This window comes from Choristoneura fumiferana, chromosome 5 (assembly GCF_025370935.1).
Source record: "Choristoneura fumiferana chromosome 5, NRCan_CFum_1, whole genome shotgun sequence".
Taxonomy (NCBI): domain Eukaryota; kingdom Metazoa; phylum Arthropoda; class Insecta; order Lepidoptera; family Tortricidae; genus Choristoneura; species Choristoneura fumiferana.
Genome location: NC_133476.1, coordinates 7,623,159 through 7,644,380, shown reverse-complemented (window position 1 = coordinate 7,644,380; position 21,222 = coordinate 7,623,159). Strand labels below are relative to the sequence as shown.

General features: G+C 36.7%; 1 protein-coding gene across 1 annotated transcript in view; it reads left to right on the top strand.

Moving 5' to 3' along the window:
* The window catches only part of LOC141428035 (glycine receptor subunit alpha-2-like), a 32,980-nt gene extending 12,391 nt beyond the window's left edge, over window positions 1–20,589 (top strand). The window contains 11 exon segments of the mRNA XM_074087725.1: window positions 9,891–9,958; window positions 13,284–13,351; window positions 14,111–14,325; window positions 16,503–16,585; window positions 16,834–16,992; window positions 18,409–18,607; window positions 18,822–19,032; window positions 19,250–19,274; window positions 19,277–19,362; window positions 20,318–20,426; window positions 20,429–20,589. Coding sequence (XP_073943826.1) covers window positions 9,891–9,958; window positions 13,284–13,351; window positions 14,111–14,325; window positions 16,503–16,585; window positions 16,834–16,992; window positions 18,409–18,607; window positions 18,822–19,032; window positions 19,250–19,274; window positions 19,277–19,362; window positions 20,318–20,426; window positions 20,429–20,529 — 1,324 coding nt within the window. The 3' untranslated portion in view covers window positions 20,530–20,589.
* Window positions 20,590–21,222: the final 633 nt, after the last annotated feature.

The following is a 21,222-nucleotide window of genomic DNA, read 5'->3' as shown; positions in this document are numbered from 1 at the left end:
ACAAACATGAGCTTTTACGAAAATTTTATTTGAATTTCTTTGTTTATTCGTATAACCGTGCGTGCAACAAAAATCCATCTAAAATTATTGTGGTTGAGTTACCAAGTTGCGTGCTGGTTCCTTCCGGCAGTAATGAGCATTTGCAGTAATGATCACATCCGAACGACGGAATCTCATGCTTTCTTACTATGATGTTTATATGTTATGATACCTTTAGCTTTTGTACCTATGTTACCTTTGTCTTTCCACGTCTCTTGATGAACTTTTTCCTTTACAACTTTTAATTCTAAGTATGGATATTCTTACTGTCCACCCTACGGTTGTGGAACTGCTTCCTGATGATTTTAAGGTGTGCTTGCGTATCAAAAAGCTAGCAATAATACTCATGTTCAAGACATGTTACCTTAGTCTCTGCATATTGGGACTAAAGCTCCTTATTAATATCTAGAGTCCAAAGTATATTTTTTTATTTACTTTGGAAACCCCTTAACAACCAATTACGGTGTATGTGGAAGGAGCAACACCGAGAGGTTTAGTTCGAGTGTCACTATGGTTGTTTTATTCTTGCCTTGTTTTAGTCCCTTGTTAAACAATCGACTCTTGTATGTTGTGGGTATGTGTAAGTAGAGTAGGTATACATATGTATGGATATTTTTTACACATATTTATATGCTGTGTATTGCGCCACCTTCTATAATCTACTATCCCTTTTTTCTTTCTGTTGTAAAGATTGCCTGGAAGAAATAACTCTGAAGTGGGATACCTATGTATAAGTAGCTTATTTTGAAAATTTCCTGCGTGAATCTGTTCTCAGTAGGTAGTGCTATTATGTGCTGATCAATAACTTGTCTTTATATTGTACAAATTTATAAGAATTCTGAAAATTTATTAATCTAACTAATGTAATCTTTTCTGGTGTCAATTGTTCAAATGGTAACTTTAACTTTTCGCAGCATTGCGATATTTGCGAAGTGTTCCAATATTTTTTTAGAACTACAAAATCTTATTTAAGCACCTAATCACGAAATTCCATGTTGCCGTCTTATAAAAACGTTTTCGCTATCAAAAGCACCCTTATAGTTTGTTTGTTACATAATTTAATTAGTCACGATATTGCGACAACATTTCCTGCTACACTCGAAAAACGTGATTGAAATGATTTGTGATTTAGTTAACGTACCTAACGTAGCCGGTAACATAACGGTAACGTACACTTTCAGTTAAATATTTAAATAGGTATGCAATACAATACATATTTTCTTTATTGCACACCACAAATCAGTACAAAAATGTATATACAAGGTGTTAATTAAATAACTAAAAACCAGAAAGTAGTTTGCTAAGAATCGGGAGTAGAATCGATTACACTATGTTTTAAATTAGGTTGTGTTTTTATATCCCTTTTTTAATGTGCCCCGTCTAAAAGTTACGACTGCAACAGGCGCCAATTAAATATTTTAGCGAGATTGCATATGATTTTGATAATTTAATACTCGCCGGTTTACTGTCACTGCATGATTTCCTTTTAAAGCGCAACTGGCAAATATTATACAAATCATGAATATAGAGTTTGAAATGAAGTAGAATTACTGTGTTAGCAAAACACACCAATATGTTTTAAAATAATAAAGATATTCAAAAATAAATTCAATCAATTTACTTAAAATGAAAATGTATTTTTGGGGTGTCTGCGGTTTTAAGTTATTTATCGCATATGTCCAACAGTGGATGTCCTACGGCTGATATGCTGTTGATGATGATGAATTAATCGCTATGATACGTAGATGCTGGATAACGGCTGGAAAATCGAAGTTCATATCGTACCGTTCCTCTCGCTCTCGTATTAAATAGTATAAGTGTCAGAGGGACTGAACGACGCGAACTCCGATTTCCGAATTTCGTAGTAGCCCTGCAGATCTAGTGAATGTTTCTCCATCGTGTTTTATCGTACATCTTCGTACCTATTTATCTTGTTATCTCAATAAGCTTCAGTAAACTTCAGTAAGCTAACTAAATTATTGAATCAGGCATTACTTTGCATAGGTCCATATCTATGAACTGAAATAATTACTTTGCTCACCCGCTTTGCGTTGCGGGTTAGCAAAGTAACTGTTTCAGTTCATTCAGTAAGCTAGTTGAGAAAGTAAGATAACGAACTTTTCCGACAAAATACAATGACAAGAATTAATCACTACATTTATAGTCTACATGGTTAAGTCGAAAGCGTATTTTATGTGAAAAAAAACCATTAATGTATTGTGTAATGTGTTATTTTTGAAGCTCCTAGCATAAAAGTCCTCACTGTAGTAGTCGTGAAGTTTCTTTAAGTTCAACAGATGACCTACAACGATAAAAATAATAAAATAACTTCCGTCATCCTTCATTATGACACGTTAGTATAACGTAACCTTCGTGTGCGCTTTGAGCATGCAATTTTTCATTACCCCATAACTAAGTCAAGAGGTACGGCTTAATAATTAATTCATAAGTTACAATAGGCATACGTATGTATGTACAAAAAACTGTGGATATTGACAAAGTACCTACAGAAATCATTTTGAACGCATTCATAGCATTGGTATGAGCGATGATTCGCATAAATCACACCTGAGGCCGTATTGTCTAACACGCTGACACCCGCGATCGCTTTTGCCATCTCTTTCTACTCTCGTCTTATACCACTTTGAAAAAATGAAGCGGTGAAAACGATTGTGATTCCAAGTTATTACACTATAAGGCCTCTGGCCTTGTGAGTGATTTGATCACAACCTGTAACAATGAGATGTAAAGAGTTTTTGTTTCATTGCAATTGGCAGAATATCATTTACCGATCCGGGAAACCTTTTTAGGGTTCTGTACCGAACTAGGAACCCTTATAGTTTCGCCATGTCTGTCCGTCTGTCTGTCTGCCTGTCTGTCCGCGGATAAGCTCAGAGACCGTTAGTTAATGTAACACTTCATACGAATCTGAGTCCGATTATTGTGGCAAGGGGTTTCGTCTCGATGTTTTAGAATGCATGGAGATAATTAGATACAACAGTATGGGGTCTATTATTAATGAGCAGGTAAATTTAGTTTCATCTCCCTTGCTACGGCTTGGATCTAATTTCAGCAATGGTAGTTAATAAAACATCCCTTGACAGTAAATAAATAAAAATCAAGGTAGTTTTGAAGGACGGTTAAAAAATGTATTAATAATTTGTGGGTAGTTTTGTTTTGTTTCATAAAACGTATGTGGGTACTTGGGGAGTTACAGTGACAAGTTAAAAAGGTGGTTGTGGTTCGTTAGTCTAACAACTGGTAGCATGGTGTACGGTTGTGTCACTCTGAAGATGAGCTCTGTTTGAGTTCGAAACGCGTCAGTGTAGTGTGGTGGTGGTGATAGATGGGTTGGTGTGATTTGTGTGTGTTCTTACAGTGTGGAGGTGGAGGAACTGCATGAACACGCATATTTTGCATAAGCTTAGCTATTGTAAGGTCGCGGGTGAGCAAGGAAATTATTTTAGTTCATTACTATATTGTATGTGGAACCAAATATACGATTCGGACCCAAATCTTTAATATTAAAATTGAGGCCGGAACGTAAATTACAAGTAGTGACGAAAATATCCTAATGGGCACACCACAAACTCCTAACTCGTAGAGTAGCATCTTTTATCAGTAAGGTTTATTTTTATTACTATGAAAGTGTTAATTTTGTTTAGATTGTAGGTAGATTGTTATATAAACATATTGTGTTGAATAAATATAGTTTTCGTTTTATTTCCTCACATATTTGGAGAAAAACAGTATCACAGAATAACTAATAGTACTACCGTACAGAAGGGACTCTCTCGAACAAAAGTCAAGTTTAGGTATAAATTGTTGCCTACTCTTACGACTTGCACTCGAAATTGAAACTTATCATGTTACACGAGCGTTCATATTCCGTTGGGCACCGTTGACTCGAAACCGGTTTGGCGCACTAATGGGTACTAATATAAATTCAATAAGCTACCTTTAATAAATAAGTAAATAAACTTTAATGGCTAAAGCTACAAAACAACAATATTTTATCAGCAACAGCAACCATTTGGTAGTAGGTACCTCTTTGGTCAATCTTTAGTGATATTTTTGTTTAGTTTGTTTTATATTGGCTTGACAAAGTACCTACTGACTTATAAACAAACATTTGAGCAAACTTACTTTTAGGTGAATTAAACGGTATTCAATCAATAAGGAATCGACTTTGATTATAAACTACGAAAATTTACTAAATAAGTACCTACCTGTAGCAAAACTATATTCCTTTAGACGCCCTAAAATCCTTGTAATACCTAACAATCTTTTTCTTATTATGCACCTACTACTCTAACAGAGTATTTAACTATATGATGGTTTAAATTAAATGCAACAAAATGGCTTTCTTACGTTTCAATACCTATCTTTCGGAAGGTTGAAAAATGATAATTCCGATTCTTTTATCTTCTTTTTATTTATACAGCCATAAACAATTTCGAAGTCATAGTTTGCAAAAAAAATAAGTTGGTAGGTACCTACACAAATCACGCGCGACGCGTCCAGCATGCGAGCTAAGCGGCAACCCACTGCCGTGCACCCAATGGTTGGGTGCGCCGGCCGAACGTACCTAAACCATACTCATCCACGAAATGACTTTTTCCGCCCTCTGCAGTAATATACTATTATTGTACGTCACTTACGTATATGTATAATAAATTACCGTAAAAGAGTCACACCGATATTAATACATCTATTCTCACAAACGTTCACGTTTATTTGTACGAAGTATTAGTGAAATTTATTTTTTAGTGCTCCGCCATAATTCAACAGACTTTTATTGTGAGTACGTTATAACTTCTAAGTGAATATCCGAAACAAGGCCATCGCCCTTTTCGCCTTGTAGAAAAAAAATGCCGTCTATAGCCTCGCAATGCTGTTTGGGGTATCCAGCAGAGGGCAAGGGTTACAGATAGAATATTTAATAAAAAAGTAAGTGAGTATATTAAAAATACAAACATACATACAAATGTAAATATAAATGTTTACATACCCTTAACAGGATTAAAACCCGGAAACCTCTCGTTTCACGGTCACGTTCACTCACTGGGCTTGAAATATACTGAGCAGCAAAAAAACTGTCCCTCAAATGTATGCAGAATCGGTAATTTTGTATGAAGGGTGGGCCAAACTTTGCGCCGCTGAGTATAGATAGACAACTACCGAAACAATGGTTCCTTTAACAGTAAGATCTTACATTTCAGCATTTATGGTATAGGTTATACATAGAAAAATGGGTAAATAGAGCTTAGCCTCCCTAATCCTGATAAACACCGAGTCGAATAACCGCCTTCCTATAATTGTATTACTGGAATCTTCTTATGCATCACTTGTTACGTAACTAAGTAAATGCTTGTGAAAAAATAAGTAGGTAGGTACTCGTAAACGTTGGTATACACTATGTTGGTGTACCTACTGTACAGTCAAGTGCAAAAATAAGTATCTAATCGAACCACTCAAAAATATGTTCCTACGGCTTTATAGCGTCGGAATGAGAGTCTGTGGTACATATTTTTACAAAGTAGTTAGTATTTAACAGGCATTCTTGCAAAATTTTCTCTGCAGGGATGATAGATACTGCAACAATTTGCCGAGGCTGTGTAGGTTACGTTCTAAAGACTGTCCAACGTATATCAGCAATGGCTTTTGCCCGCGGGGTCCATATTGACTCTCATAAAATACTTATTCCTATTTTTTATTTTACTACCCATTGAAAATAGTAGAAGAGTAATCACTCTTCATAATTTTTTTCCTCTTACTTTTTTTGTTCATAAATTTTATTACTAACATCGAAACTCATAACAGACAGTGTTTATATTTTTTACTCCCAATGTCATTACTAAGAACACATCTCAACTCATAATGTTGTTTTTCAGAAAATTTTCCTTCATAACAGACGAATATCATAATTTAATTTAATTTAATAATGGAATTAATAAGAAAACATTTAAACTCATAATATTGTTTTTCATAACCGTAACACCTATTCAAAAAACTAGATTTACTTATATCGTTAATTATTTATATTATATTAGTATTATTAGTTGAAAATTATGTTCGGTGCTAGCGCTTCGCCGGCCGCTGCCGCGGCCCGCGGCACGCTCGCTTCGCTCACTCGGCTCGCGCGATGTAAGGTCACAGTTCTACCTAACACTACTCTTCGCTTCGCTCGTCGTCGTACCTAACGGAGTCCTTCCTGAAATACATCATCTGCGCGTCAATAATGCGGATAAATAACACTTATGATTAAGCAATATATGAAAACCAATATTAGTATTAATAAAGTTATGAATATTGGCGTTATGAATTAGAAATATTAGGAGTTTAAATCATTATAAAATATATGAAAACCAATATTAGTATGATTAGGGATATTATGAATTCTGATGATTATGAGTTTCGATCGTTAGTATTAAAAAAAATATGAAGAAAGAGTGATCGTTATGATGTAAAATGGTATGAGAAAGATTTTCGGACTTCCGATAATAGGACTTAAAATGTTATGTGAAAAAATGCGCACACTTGCCCGCGGCTTCGCCCGCGTGAAATTCGGTTATCGCGCGCCATTCCCTCGGGAACTGTGCATTTTTCCGGGATAAAAAGTAGCCTATGTCACTTTCTGGCCCATAAACTATCTCTATGCCAAAAATCACGTCGATCCGTCGCTCCGTTTCAACGTGGAAGACGGACAAACATACAAACACACTTTCGCATTTATAATACGAGTATTAGTATGAATTACTCAATGCAAAACTTAACTTATTGCCTCATCTGCACTTTTCATCAGATGACATAGGGGTCAATCACGATATATTTTATTTAAAAAAATCTGTGAAGAAGGAAATTATTAAAGTATTGTTAAGCTAACGTATACTTAACGAGCGCCTGTAAATATAACACAAGTTTATAAATAGTTTGAGAAGAAATTTATTTAAATCAAAACCTATACTTGTATACTATTACAAGACTATTACTTATTCTGTGCTTATATTCACTTTGCTATAAAACATTTCCGTGTTGATAAATAATGTCTGGATTTAATATTACATGTCAGTTGTAGAGATAAAGATAAACGATATTAAGATGGATTAAAAGTGCAAATATTTACTGTTCATACGCATTCTTCACCTAAGTAAAATCACTACACAGCCACGTAAGCTATTATAAAAGTATTATGCATTGCATGCTATAATTCTTCAACAATTTGCATACAGATTAGTTTAGTAAAGTCTGTAAAGTTTGCCGTATGTCTATTACTTTATGTCCAGTTATCTACTTAAGTCGATAATAAAAATTATCGAGATCTCGACATTGCAATTTTTTTATAAACTATGTAGTGTTGTGTGTTACGCACAAAATTAGCTTAAAAAGGAAGATAATTAAAATTTAGAATGTCTGTAAACACACAATACTACCACGTATTCAATTCCGAGCTCCTACTTAATTTAAAATATAGGTACCTAATATTTTAAACTTTCACAATTCTCACATGATGGTATAAGCGTCGAGGTAATCAGTCATTTCCCGGGTGATATAAATAATTATAATTATTACTCTTAATATTTTTGGTGTTAGTATGTGCCAGACTTATTGAGCTTGTATATTATTGATGAGTTAATTTCTTTACGTTAACTTGACCGATTCGAATAAAATTCATAATGGACATGTCCTTAAATTAATTATTTTACGCGGCCGAAATCACGGGCAGAAGCTAATACGAGTACATAATGTTTCATAAAGTTTACGAAGGGTAAACAAACTAAAGCCGCTGAAACTAGATGTCCATCCCACCCGTATCCACCCCGATCTAACTCACGATCTCTATACTCCTGCGCCACACACAGATCTCTAGCGCAACTCTTTCCTGTATCTCTTGCCAGTCATGATAAGAGAGACAGAGATAGAGCGAGGGTAATCTCTGGGTATGACGAGTAGTATACGTGCAGCATGATGAAAAACATAGACACTAATTCATGCCAGTCATCTAATAGGATCAAATAAAGCCGACTATGGGCAATCAGGGGCAAAAACTCGTGTAGTTTTGAAAATTGGTACAGTTATACTGCAGTATCCAGATGAACATACTAAAAGTCCTCAAGGGTGGGGGGTGTGCTGACGGGGTAGGGGGGGTTGAAGTTTCCCTTTTATTAGGTTTTTGCTCATATCTCGAATATTTTTAAATCGTCTACTTTTTGAATCTGTTAAAACTTACACAACCCGTAGCTCCTTAAGTATAAATCGTAGAGCAAAAATAAAAATAACCAAATTTGTTGGGAATCTTATGTAGAATCTTTTGTCTGAAGTAATCATAATTCTATTCGAACGAATATTCGAGATATGAGCTAAATCCTGAAAAATGATACCTTCAAACCGCCACCCAACCCCCCCCCCCTTCACCCTTATCACAGCCCCCACCTTTGAGGACTTTTAGTATGTACATCTGGATACCGCAGGGTATAACTGTACTAATTTTCAAAACTACATGTATTTTTTTCCATGATTTTGTTAATTTCTCACCCTAATCGAGTGTGTGGCGCAGACATTAGCCACAGCACACACGTAGGCTAGGCATATATCCCTCCATCCAGTACCTAGTCGTGCGTGCTCTATGTCCGCAATAAATATCATATTTTTTTACTTTAGATTCATCATTTCAGTTTCACAGCCAGAACCCGAGGGGAGCGACTTCATCCTTATCTTGTCCCTTACATTCTGGTTAGTCGCACAAAGCACTTCGCTTATTTTTTTAAATACGGAATGCTAAGAAATGGAATTCGCTCCTGTCGTCTATTTCGCGGATAATTACAATTTGGAGCTATTCAAAGCCAAAGTGAATAAGCGGTTACTGCACCATTGAGCTACATTGTGACTCATCTGCATTTATCATCTTAATATATGTATACAATTATAAAACAAAGTCGTTTTTGTTCGAACACTAATAACTCGAGAACGGCTGGACCGATTTTCATGGTTTTTGATGTGGTTTTGAGCTCGTCATCCGAGAACTTCTCTCTCCCCCGATTATTTGTTCTTATTTGGCCTGCCCACTTGCCCATTGCCATTTCAACTTCATCGAGCTATCTCGCCGACTCTAGTTACTGTCACCAGCACCAATATCTGACACAACAAAGTATCCATAAATTTCTGATACGACCCTATTTTCTAGGGCCAGTAGGACGTGTCAGATATTTTTGCACGCTCCGCTGTGGCAGATATTAATGCAGGTGGCTGTAAGACGTGTGAAAGACGGTCAATTAACCTGTCAACATTTGGGTTATTCCTACATTAGATATATTAGACTGGTAATGACAAAGCTATAACGTCAATTGTCGGCATATGACGTCCACGGCGGTAAACATCATGATAAAACGGGGCGTGAAGACCCTTGATTAGATTTCCTCATTACAACAATTAAATCATGTTTACCTAGTAAACATAAGACATATTATCTTCTTTTGCTGTATTCTTTGCGTCACAAATCTATGTAATTATTGCGGTCGATATTTGTTAATCTTATAAGCTTTTGTAACTTACCTTGTTAGGCATTACACGGGTATCTCGACGATGTTTTTATTATTTATTTATTTATTATTTTAAGAACTCATACAGTCGTACATTAATGAGTATACAGGTAAACCAAAAACAATATAAAGACCTCGAGGTTCATAAATATTCATAGGTACTAAAAGTTTTTCTTCACTAAAATTACGAAAATTACTTGCGCGAAAGAAATTTCGAACAAAAGCTAGGTAGTTTACATGTATTATTTCCAGTCTTTGTAGTATTGTAATTGTGTGTATTTTGGTTCTTAAATGTGTAAAACTTTTTTTCAGCCAGATCCTCTACATGGAGCAACAGGCCTACGACATACCTACAAACTATAACAGAAACATTCCACCCGGTGAGTTTTATTTTCTTAACTAGCGACCCGCGTCCCGGCTTCGCTCGAGAAATTTTCAAACAAAAGATCTCTAATCGAAGGCACTTTTCATGTTTCCATTTCCCAAAAGCTACACCCCACCCGCGCGAAGCTGGGGCGCGTCGCTTATATATGTTATATACCTATTTATATAATATATAACCCTTCGGGAAAAATATCATCTGATGATGAATACCTCATTTAAACCCGTCGCTTAGTTTAAATTAAAAGATCAAAACGTACCTACCTGACTTTTATTTTATGTAAAAAAATTAACTACGCTATCTCAAACTAACAATGGTACTAACTATCAGTGTTATTCTCTCAAACTAACAATGGTACTAACTATCAGTGTTATTCTCTCAAACTAACAATGGTACTATCAGTGTTATTCTTTTATGTTCCTACATATAAATTGCACTTAAGCGATCCAAAAATATTATAGTTTCAGAACTTTCAACTTATTTATTTCAATTTAATTTGTTTAAATTCAACAATATATATATATATATATATATATATATATATATATACGATTACAATATACCGTGCCTTCTTGGTTCCGTTAAATTTATTTTTTAGGTCAAATTAAGCTAATTTCTCAGAAACATCATATTGAGGTACTACTTTGAACAATAAATGTACGTGAAACCATCGATCGTAGTACATATATAAGACCGCGACGTGAATAGAATTAAAAGATTTGTCATTTCATAACTTCATTAGTACCTACGTAATACTAACAGTTTTCGTTACGATCTACTGCGTAACTACAGCGACTAACCGATAGTGTCATGTTCTGAATCAGGCGTTACTGCGGAGGTCCATATCAATGAACTGAAACATTTACTTCCTTTGGTTTTCTCTGCTAGCATGATGAACGATTGTGAAGATGGGTGTGAAGATGAGCTCTGATTGAGTTTGAAACGGGTCAGTATAGTTAATTTAGTGGTGGTGATAGATGGGTTCGTGTGATTGATGTAAATTCTTGTAGTGTGGTACTGTGGAGGTGGAGGAAATGCATGAACACACATTTCTTGCATAAATGTAGCTATCATAAGGTCGCGGGCGGGTGAGCAAAGTAATGGATTCAGTTTATTTAAAGGTGATACTGTTGGTTTCGGAGAATCTGGCTCATTTGTGCACTACAAGAAGGTTAACGGCGTAAGTTCGTATGATGATTAAAAAAAAGCCAGCAGCGGATGCTGACATTAAGGTGGCGTCGGCCTTGCTAACGAACCCACCTTAATGAATGATTGGCTAAAAACCTCGGCATGTGGCTTCTGCTGAATAATATCCGGCCCTAAGTGGATGGAACGCCGTCATAGTTTGGTGAACGCTGTAATATCTGACAATATCTAGTCTAAAAATAGGTATTAAATTAAAGATTTTATTTGCTTTGCATACGTAGTCATTCCATGTTAAGAGTTGATAGTACAATTTAACTGCATTCAGTTGGTTAAAATACTTTAGTTGAAAAGAAAACTTGTTTGTATAATTGTCAGCAATAAAATCACATACAAAAAGTACATGTATAAGTAATAATTCTCTTTTTTACAAATGTTTACTTACAAACCTTGAGGTACATAAGTACAAAGGCGAACTTTATATCTTTAAGGGGTCTCTAGCAGTCAACCTTTGAGTGGATGAAAGGAGCGTTCAATTAGTAAAGTCATGACATCTAGCTGTACCTATAACGAAGAACTCTAAAGTAAAGAAGTTTACCTACCTACCTACATTATAACCGTGTTCATAATTTAAATGTGTAAGAAGAACAGTAGGTAGGTAATTAAATCGGTTCAAAATTCCAAATAGCACCGACTTAAGCTAGACCCGTGATTTATTAACAATTATGCCTAACCTACGAACTAGACGACGCAATAAACATAATTTAATTTTGTTAGTTTAATAAATGTAATATCGATGATCTTAATTCAATGCTTGCCGCAACTAATACCAAATCAAATATAACGTTGTCCGTCGCCGCTGGATAAAACCTTTGAAAGTTTTTACAAACGATAGCAAAACTATTTGATAGTAATTGCTAGGTTTAATATTGGCCTATATTTCATTTACAAACTGGACATAAATACTAAATATTTTCAGTTAGGTACACTGCGGATGAATGTCGGTGTCTATTGCCTGCCAACTCTGACGTAGTCATTTTAGCGGAATTGAACTTTAAGTATTGATTTAACAGTCGTGATAGCGTTTAAAGCTACAAAGTTACGATTTAGTACATGACAAACTGCTGCTGTAACAGCATTTTAACTACTTAATAGCATATTAAAACCTATTTAGGGGGTTTACCTATTTAGTTAAGGGTATTGTGGCACTCTACTGTTGTTCTTCTTAATGAACATTTTTGGAACAAAACTCGTTCGAAAGAACCTAATATAAGTAAAGTCTGTAAAAGTTAACTAATTTTCAACCGACAAAATAATCGTAGGTCTGTACCTACTTGCACTGAAAACAATCTTTTAATTTCGAATAAACAGCATTTAAATTTTACGGTAATTGAATAATCTGGAAGTGCACAACTTACATTTTATAAATTGACTTTATTACCAAAGAATTAATAATATTAACTATATGAAGGACCTATTTATAACATCTGCAATGATGAGTTAGCCTTTCATAATACAGCAATAATAATAAGGTTTATGCAAATGCTCGCTTGATGAATGTTGGTCTCAAGCGGTTGGCGCATCCCGGCACGGGCCTATGCTATATATAGGACATAGACAAACATTCTGTCCTGTATATAAAACAATACGTAGCCACTTTCCCCTCGACCCTCCACGCTAATCGCTGGACATGATTTTGTGGTAATAAATCCTTTTCATATGCCATACATTTTGTTATTTATTAAAAAAAACATAAGCGTAGTGTAAGTAGTAGTTATGAAAGCAAAGAAAGACATCAACAAAGAAGTTTCTACACACAGCTTGTATATATTTTTAATCATTTTTAATTTATATAAAACTAAAAATCAACCAAATCAATCAAAATAGATCATAAAAAATATATAAAATGGTTCATAAAATTATATAGTAATGCATGAACAATAAAAGGTACATAGTAAGTGAACAATTATTGTTTCCACTTTTTCTATTCATTTCCACGCCATCGGAGTGAAAAGCAGAGCGTGCCGGCTCTGGTGGCTATATGAACGTCTCGCGTAAAATGGCTCGTTTTATGCTCTTGTTGTACAATCTACTGTTGGACAAAACCTGAACATTTCAAAATTATTCGATTTTCGTTATATTTTTAGTGTCCTTCTAATGAAATGCTTTACGTTTTCCAGGAAAAAATACAACCGTGTACATAGGACTTAATGTAAACCGAGTTTCAGGAGTCGACGAAAACAAGGAGGTGAGTTAGAACAAATTTTTATCGAAGAATACACATACATCGATATCTTTAACATCATTCGGTAATGTAGTTTCCCGAGCGTTCAGAACATAATATATCGATCTAATAAACTTTCGTTTCTGATGAGCGGCACATTAGTTGCACTACTGTGGTTAGTCGACTCTACATGTCTAATCCGTGCCGCCTCAATGAAAGCCAACCTAAGGCCGTATTATTTAGCGCACGGTGTAGGATGAGGGTAGAAAGAGATAGGTAGTGAATGCGATCGCTTGCGCCCGCGTCTTAGAGCCGTTGAAAACGAGGCGAGCGCGCAGCGATTTTAGACTCTCGTACAATAATAATAAGACGCCCGTCTTCAGCAAACTCGCTGCGTGTTCGCGGCGCAATCGTCGCGCGAACGGAGCGAACTCGCTTCGCTTTCAACTCGCCTGCAAATCGCTAGTGTGATAAGGCCCTTAGGTTATGCGGTCTTTCATCGGTGATCAATAAATAAATAAATACTTATGGCGAAATGTGCACTGGTTAAAAAGGGTTACTTCACACCGACAAGCGACGCTACGCTGCATGCATGTATCATTGAGAGAATAAGTACGTCAAAGTGTAAATGTTTGACGCGTTCTCTATAAAACGTGCAGTGTTGCGTTTCGGTGTGAATCGACCCTTAGTCTTCTTAGATCTATGCACGAAAGTGACTTGCCATGGTACGACTTTAAACTCATATATTATCCATGCTAAACGGTTATGCCTTTATTTCTCCAGGAAATAACCCTCGATGTGTTCCTGCGAGTGTCGTGGCAGGACGCGCGGCTGCGTGTGGGCATGCCGTTCATCGACCTGCCCTGGGAGTTCCGCCAGCTGATCTGGACGCCCGATCTCTACATCTGGCAGCTCCAGACTATGCGCATCCAGTCCGTGCTTCAGGAGATGGCCTCGCTAAGGCTCTACTCGAATAGCACCGTCTCAGTCAGTATTGGGTTCGTCCATTATTTATTTCCTTCAAGTTTCTTTCATCTTCATCATCATCATCCCAGCGTATATAAGTTCCACTGCTAGGCACACCCCTCCTCGCAGAATGAGAGGGCTTGAGCCGTAGTTCCTACGCGGGCCCAGTGCGCGTTGGGATCTTCACACAATCCATTGAATTGCTTCATAGGTTTGTGCAAGTTTTCTCACGATGTTTTCCTTCGCCGTAGTAAATCTCAAGTGTAATTTCGTACATGAATTTCGTAAAACTCAGAAGTGCGAGCCGGGGTTTGAACCCACGATAAAACGCTAGGCCACCACCTAGGTAGTTTCTTTGGTTTTGCCGGACGTAACGTAACGATCGTTAAATAGATTACTAGGTGACCCTCGCATGATATCCCCAAAGAGGTCTCGGAAGATGATTTTCGAGAATTAAAATTTTACAATTTTCTGTTACGTAGAGAAATCTTGACAACTTAATCAAGACGACCGACACCGACACCGTTGGGTTGATCGACAACTTAATCAAGACGATCTCTATATTCTTTTGATCTAACTATTAAAGCACTCTTGTAACAAACAAATTTGTGTCTGTACCGTTGTCCAGCAGTGGTGTAGCGGTATAGCACGCGGCACGGAATGCCGAGGACCTGGGTTCGATTCCCAGTGCTGGTCTTATTTTTCTGGTTTTTCTGTGCATCTATAGGTACTTCAGTTTGTATTTTCAATTTAGATTTTACGGGATGACCGTAAAAGAAAAAAATTGGAATTGAAATAAAAAATACAAAAAGATTCCAAAAAAAACAATCTTAAATTGGTATGAGGCATCGATGGATTTAGTGATTTTCAAAAAATTTTAAAAGTGGTTTACTAATGTATCGGCGAAAATTATTTAGCAAATTATTAACTCCCAAACTATTTATCCCATATTTTTATTTAGGCGAAATGTTATTTCCCAACTCAACGTTTCGCACTGATATCATTTCCCAACTAATGATTCGATAAATTATTATTATGCAAATTATTACCTGGATTTTTTTAAAGATGTCATTTATGTTTTCGTCAAATGTATTGATTGGCATACCTTAATTTAGCAACTTATTGAATGGCATCCAACCTACTTTTCTAGTGTCATTTATCCGGGCTGCTATAAAAAAAAACCTAACATCGAAGGCTAAGGCGGGAGCTACGCTCCGCTGCGCTCCCGCCTTAGCCTTCTGAACCTAAACTATCCAAGTCGCTTCTGTTCCGAACCGTCTTGCTCGCTCGCTTCGCTCGCTCGCACAAATCAAATTGAAGTATAACTTTGCAATGTAAAAAATTGCCCAAATGTTATTTGACAATTTCTTATTTGCCTAAGCCAATCATTTGCTACATAATTATTTGCCACATAAATGTGTGATGAAGTAAAATTTTGCAATGTAAAAATGTTGCGAAATAAAAAAATGCGAAGTAAAGTTATGCCAAATATTAGTTTGCCAAATGAAACTTTGGCGAAAGGTTGGTTGATAAGTGAAATTTGGCGAAACATATTTCGCCGAAAAGGCAGTACACCTTAAAAAGTACTTAAGAGAAGCTACAGCACCCTAAAGTTGACAAAACCTATAAAAGTGCAGGTTGAATATTTTGTACACATAATTTATTAGGATACTCGTATGTCTAGGATATGTAGCTATATGCAGATCAGAATAGGTAACATCAGGGACACATCTTAAAGTACATAATACCTAAGTAGCTAGTCGAAAAATCACAAGTCGAATAACGATAGAGCAGATATTGTATAGTCAAGTAAGTAACTGCTTACCAATTTTTATGAAATCAGAATAAATATAATAAGGCTGACTGTCACATTGATAATTTTAAATAACCTTTAATGTCTAGCTTTAACAATTGGTATTAAACGTTAAGGCGGTAAAGCTATTTCTTTATCGACTACACACCTCAGTAAAAAATGTAGCGCTCTAATTTTAATCGCAGACGAAAGCTGAAAATAAAGTTTCAAATTAACTTTTAATGTTAGCGACACATAAAACTTGCTATTGTGTCTAATGGTGTTGACATCTACACTGAATTTATTAGACGTTGAAAGTTTAGTTTCTGATACAATTCTGCTGACAGGTTAATAGTTTCAAGCCGTGTATTTAACATTTGATTTGTGTGTTGGTAAAATTCTTTTCATTTATTTTAGCGCGACGATTACAATAAAATGCCAGATGGACTTCGTCCTGTATCCTTTAGACGTGCAAAACTGCAACATCGATTTTAGTAGCTGTAAGTAATAAAAACCATTTATCATTATATATTTTACTTTATTGCTTTTTAATAAAAATTACAAAAGCCCTACCTATATCGTATGATCTTCAGATACAAATAATCAATGAGTTTGAGTGTAATGCATGTCCTATGTGGATTTTACGCAGTATGTCAAAGTTTATTTGTTTAAATATCAAGAAGTACCACAAAATACTATCTGTACCGGTTCTGCATTTGTGTTTTGAAATACCTTTTTTATCATCCAGACAAATATACAGCAGAGGACGTCCGTTTCGAGTGGCGTGAGGTGCCGCCATGGATCGGCTGGGGACTGGTCGGCGGCCAGAAAAACCAGTTCCGGCTGCCCAAATACGTAGTCAGCTTCACAACGGACAAAAGTAATCATTTAGCCCAATATGGTGAAGGTAAATGTATATTTATTGCTTTGCGCTTAAGTTTGCGCCTCATAAATCACTAATCATGTACGTACCCCAATATTCAGACCGAGCGCGAGTGTGGTTTGTACAAATTATCCTGATCGTAATTTGCTTTTACGTTGACCATCTTAGCACTGATTTCACATGGTACCAACTTTGTGAAACGTTTCTCATTAATTAAGTACATATTGAATGAAGCTTTCAGCTACGTGGACGGTCCGAATTGTAATTCGTCTCGGTCTGACTCTACCTACTAATGTTGCTACGCGCTGTCGCTTGTCGCTGGCATGTCGCTAGGCCGCTAGGTACGGATGAAGCTATAACTTGCAACTATATACCAAACACCACTACATGCCAGATCGAGGCCTTACAGAAGATGTCAATTAAGGTAAACGTTACATGTTGTGGCCGAAAATTTATCCCTCTTTAACGTGTATGCCTGCTTGCCCGCTAGAGTGGGATAAAATATCACTCACGACATCTGGCGTAAATGCTTGTAGTGTATCTTGTCTAAAGGCACAGGAATCAAAAGTTCAATGTACCTCGCTCCTATGGGCAATAGTTTCTATGAGGATTAAACTCCTAATGCAGTCATGTTTGGTATACCTAGGTAGGCACATAATATAATCATTGCCTTTCTTGCGTATTAGTTAGCCATCCTGTCATCCGCGCCTAGCAAACTGTAGGGCTACTACGAAATTCGAAAATCGGAATTCGTATCGTACCACCCCGCTGACGCTAATATTATTTCATACGAGAGTGAGAGGGACGGTACGATACGAACTTCGATTTTCGAATTTGTAGTAGCCCTACTTGATACTTTTCTGTTCTTAGTGTTGGTGAAGTGTAGTCGGTTTATTTTCTGTTTCCTTCTAATTTATGTTTCATACTTAGTTATAGTGTGTGAATTGTTGAGTATAGGTAAATTATGTTTTCTAGTACACAATTCCAATATCTGATCTAATTTGATCACATAATCACTAAATTCAAATACATGTACTAGACTGAGTAATTTACGTTATAGGCAGTCGTTAGTTTATCTGTGTCGTTGTCGTTAACATTAATAATATTAAATGTGATGTCCTGTGTTAGTTTGAAGATGTAAAGAGCTATTTTGTGTTTGTAAAAGTTGTTTGTAGCCTGTAATTAAATGTCAGTTGCAAGAAACGCTTTAGAAGTATATTTAAAGTGACAAAACTACAATTAGAAGTAAAACTAAGCAGCGATATAGTATAAGTGTCTACACAGTGCACAACGGTTCACCTTAATTGTATTACCAGCCAAAACACTTTGATTAACTAGTATGTACTGTACAATAGTCGTTTCACTTCAACAATCTGTAGAAAGAGATATGGGTCACTTGTAATTTCCAGCAAGATATTTTAATGATTACTATATCTCTAGGCGAGCATTCGGCGGCGCGGCTGAAGATCACTTTGTCTAGGGAGCTGCGAGGGTACCTCCTGGAGAGCTACTTGCCTTCGTCACTGTTCGTCATTATCTCGTGGGGCAGCTTCTGTGTCATCCCGGAGATCGTGCCGGGCCGGATGGTGCTGCTCGTGACCACGCTGTTGTCGCTCGTGACCATGTTTGATACGGTCAGGTATGTCACCCGAACAGAAGCCTACTTTTTTAGGAACTGCATGAACACGCATATCTTGCATAAACTTAGCTATCATAAGGTCGCGAATGAGCAGAGAAATTCTTTTAATTCATTGATATGGACCTCCGCAAAGTAACGCCTGATTCAATTAATTCTTCATATTACTTTTAATGAGCTTTATTCATTAAAAATTGTTTTTCTAACTTTTTCACAGCACAAATTCGCCAGACGCTCTGGAATTGAAGTGCATCGAGGTCTGGCTGATCTCGTGCACGATCTTTGTTTTCCTGGCTCTGCTGGAGTACTTCGTGGTGCTGTTCGGCATCCGCTACGACAAGAGCTGGTGCCAGCGGCGGCAGGACCTGCGTCGCGCAGCCTCCGCCGCGCAGCTTGCTCCACCACCTCTCCACGTCAATCATTCACAGGTACAAATGCTATCACAACATAGTGCATGCGAAGTAGCCTTCCACTCCATTTCCTCATTATAGTTCGCTTTTTCTGCTACACTATCTCACATAATCCGCCATAAGACGAGAGTGGATCTCAAAACCCCCTTATAAATCAGGTCAATCCGAACAAACCGGACGCAACATGCATGCAGTTGATCCCAGGCCATAAATTATTATTTTCTTGCGATTCCAGAGGTTGAGTTGCACTCCCGTGACAGGCACCCTCAAGGCGGGGTCTTCTCCCCGCAGCTGAGCGTCGAAGACGAGGGCCTCAAGCAGCAGTTCTCGCACCAGACCATTCAGAGGGTAAATATTAAACGATCTTTACACCCCTGGTTCCTAATAAGTTTATTGCGTAGACTGTACTAGTACTGTAGAATGTTTTTGCAAATAATATTGAATGAGTACGCAAATCTGTGCCACTAACGTTTGCTCGGTGTGTTTAGGAATCTGCCTAAATTATGTTTTAAACTTAGGTAACCAATTTCTAGTCATCCCTCTCGGAAAAAGGAATTGGAGAAAAAATAAAGTTGGAACTGAATCAAGATCAGGTAGTAAGGTAAAGACAAATCAAAAAAACACGCTGCACTGTGTGGCCGTAGCTCAACGCAGTATGGTTGTAGAAGGACACGACTAGGTGGACCAACCGTATTTTTTGTGGTAGATCACGATAAAAGTCAACATCACGCGCAAGACTAGGCTAAATTTCCGACAACTCTTCCAACGACTTTCCTTTGCTCCTGTTACTCTTGTGTTGACGCTCTGCTGTAAGTACCTATATATTGTGCAAGACGCTTATACCTACGTCCTTTGAAGCTCGCTTAGATACGTAGAACTTAATTTCAGATTTAATCAAACTGTATATTTTATTGTGTGCACAGCTTTCAGCGCATGTTAGGCCTACTCGATGTGTAACGGTATTTTAGGCTCGCGGAGGGAGGCTAAGTCTTATTAAAAGTGTAGGGCAGAAGTACCGTTTGTGGCCACTGTACCGTTTATGGACATTTATTGTTTAAATATACGTTTGAAATAAATGTATAGTAATAAATCATTATAAACTTTATTCGTTTCAGTATAAACTTTTGAAAACTCACTAAACATATTATTTTAATAATATAACTGTTTATATATGACGGCAAATGTCAACTGGCCAAAAACGGGCTTTAGGTGGCCAAAACCGGCACTTTTGCCCTATAAAGCTTGTGTATTTTTGTGAAATTATAATTTGTTGGTGATCTGTTAAATGTTTGATGGTTGGTAGGATTCCCCTCCAATAATGGACACGCTGGAGCGGAACGGTTCGGAAGGCGTGATGGCGCGGCTCGGCGCCTACGTGTACAAGGGCATCATGTTTTGTGGCGCCCAACATGGGCCCTCGACCGCATCGCGCTCATGGTCTTCCCCTTGTGCTTCGTCCTTTTCGCCATCATATACTGGACCACATACCTAAGTGCTAACCGTTTTAACCAATAAGTGACATAGTTTTGATATGACGAGACATTTTTGACGCGCATTAAAATAGACTAAAAGTGCCTGTGCAAGATGTTATGAGTTATTTTTGTACATTATTATTAGACAAATGCTAGTCGACTATACAACTTTTGTTACCTACGATCCTTCTACATGTAAGTTAGGTTAATTTTTACAACGAAATTTTAAATATAGATCGAGTTATTTGCAAGTGTTCCTGAGTAAAATAATTAGACAAGATATCCTGCTGCTTTGTATATGAACTTATAAATGGCTTGGGAAAGTTATACTTACTTTGACATCGAGAAAAATATTATTGTAAATAGCATACTAACTTAAAACCCAGGTATAAATAATTCAATAACTATATATATGGCCGTCCAAAACCATAATCAAGAGTGCCTTTTATAGTAACAACCTATTTCGTAAATATACTTCTGAGAATGGTTAAAACTGTAATTAAGTCAAACATTCTAACTTACGCCTTTTCTACTTCAGCCATTTTATCAACGACTTTCACTTCGAGCTTGTAATATTTAAGCTATATAATATTTTAATATTCACAAACTATTTAAGAATTTATATATTTTATAATTATAATATTTCGTACAATTCCTGTGTAAAAACCGCTCACAGTGCCTTTGGGTACTCTAGTAGTAAGTAATATCCCACTTAATCGTATCAATAGATTTATAA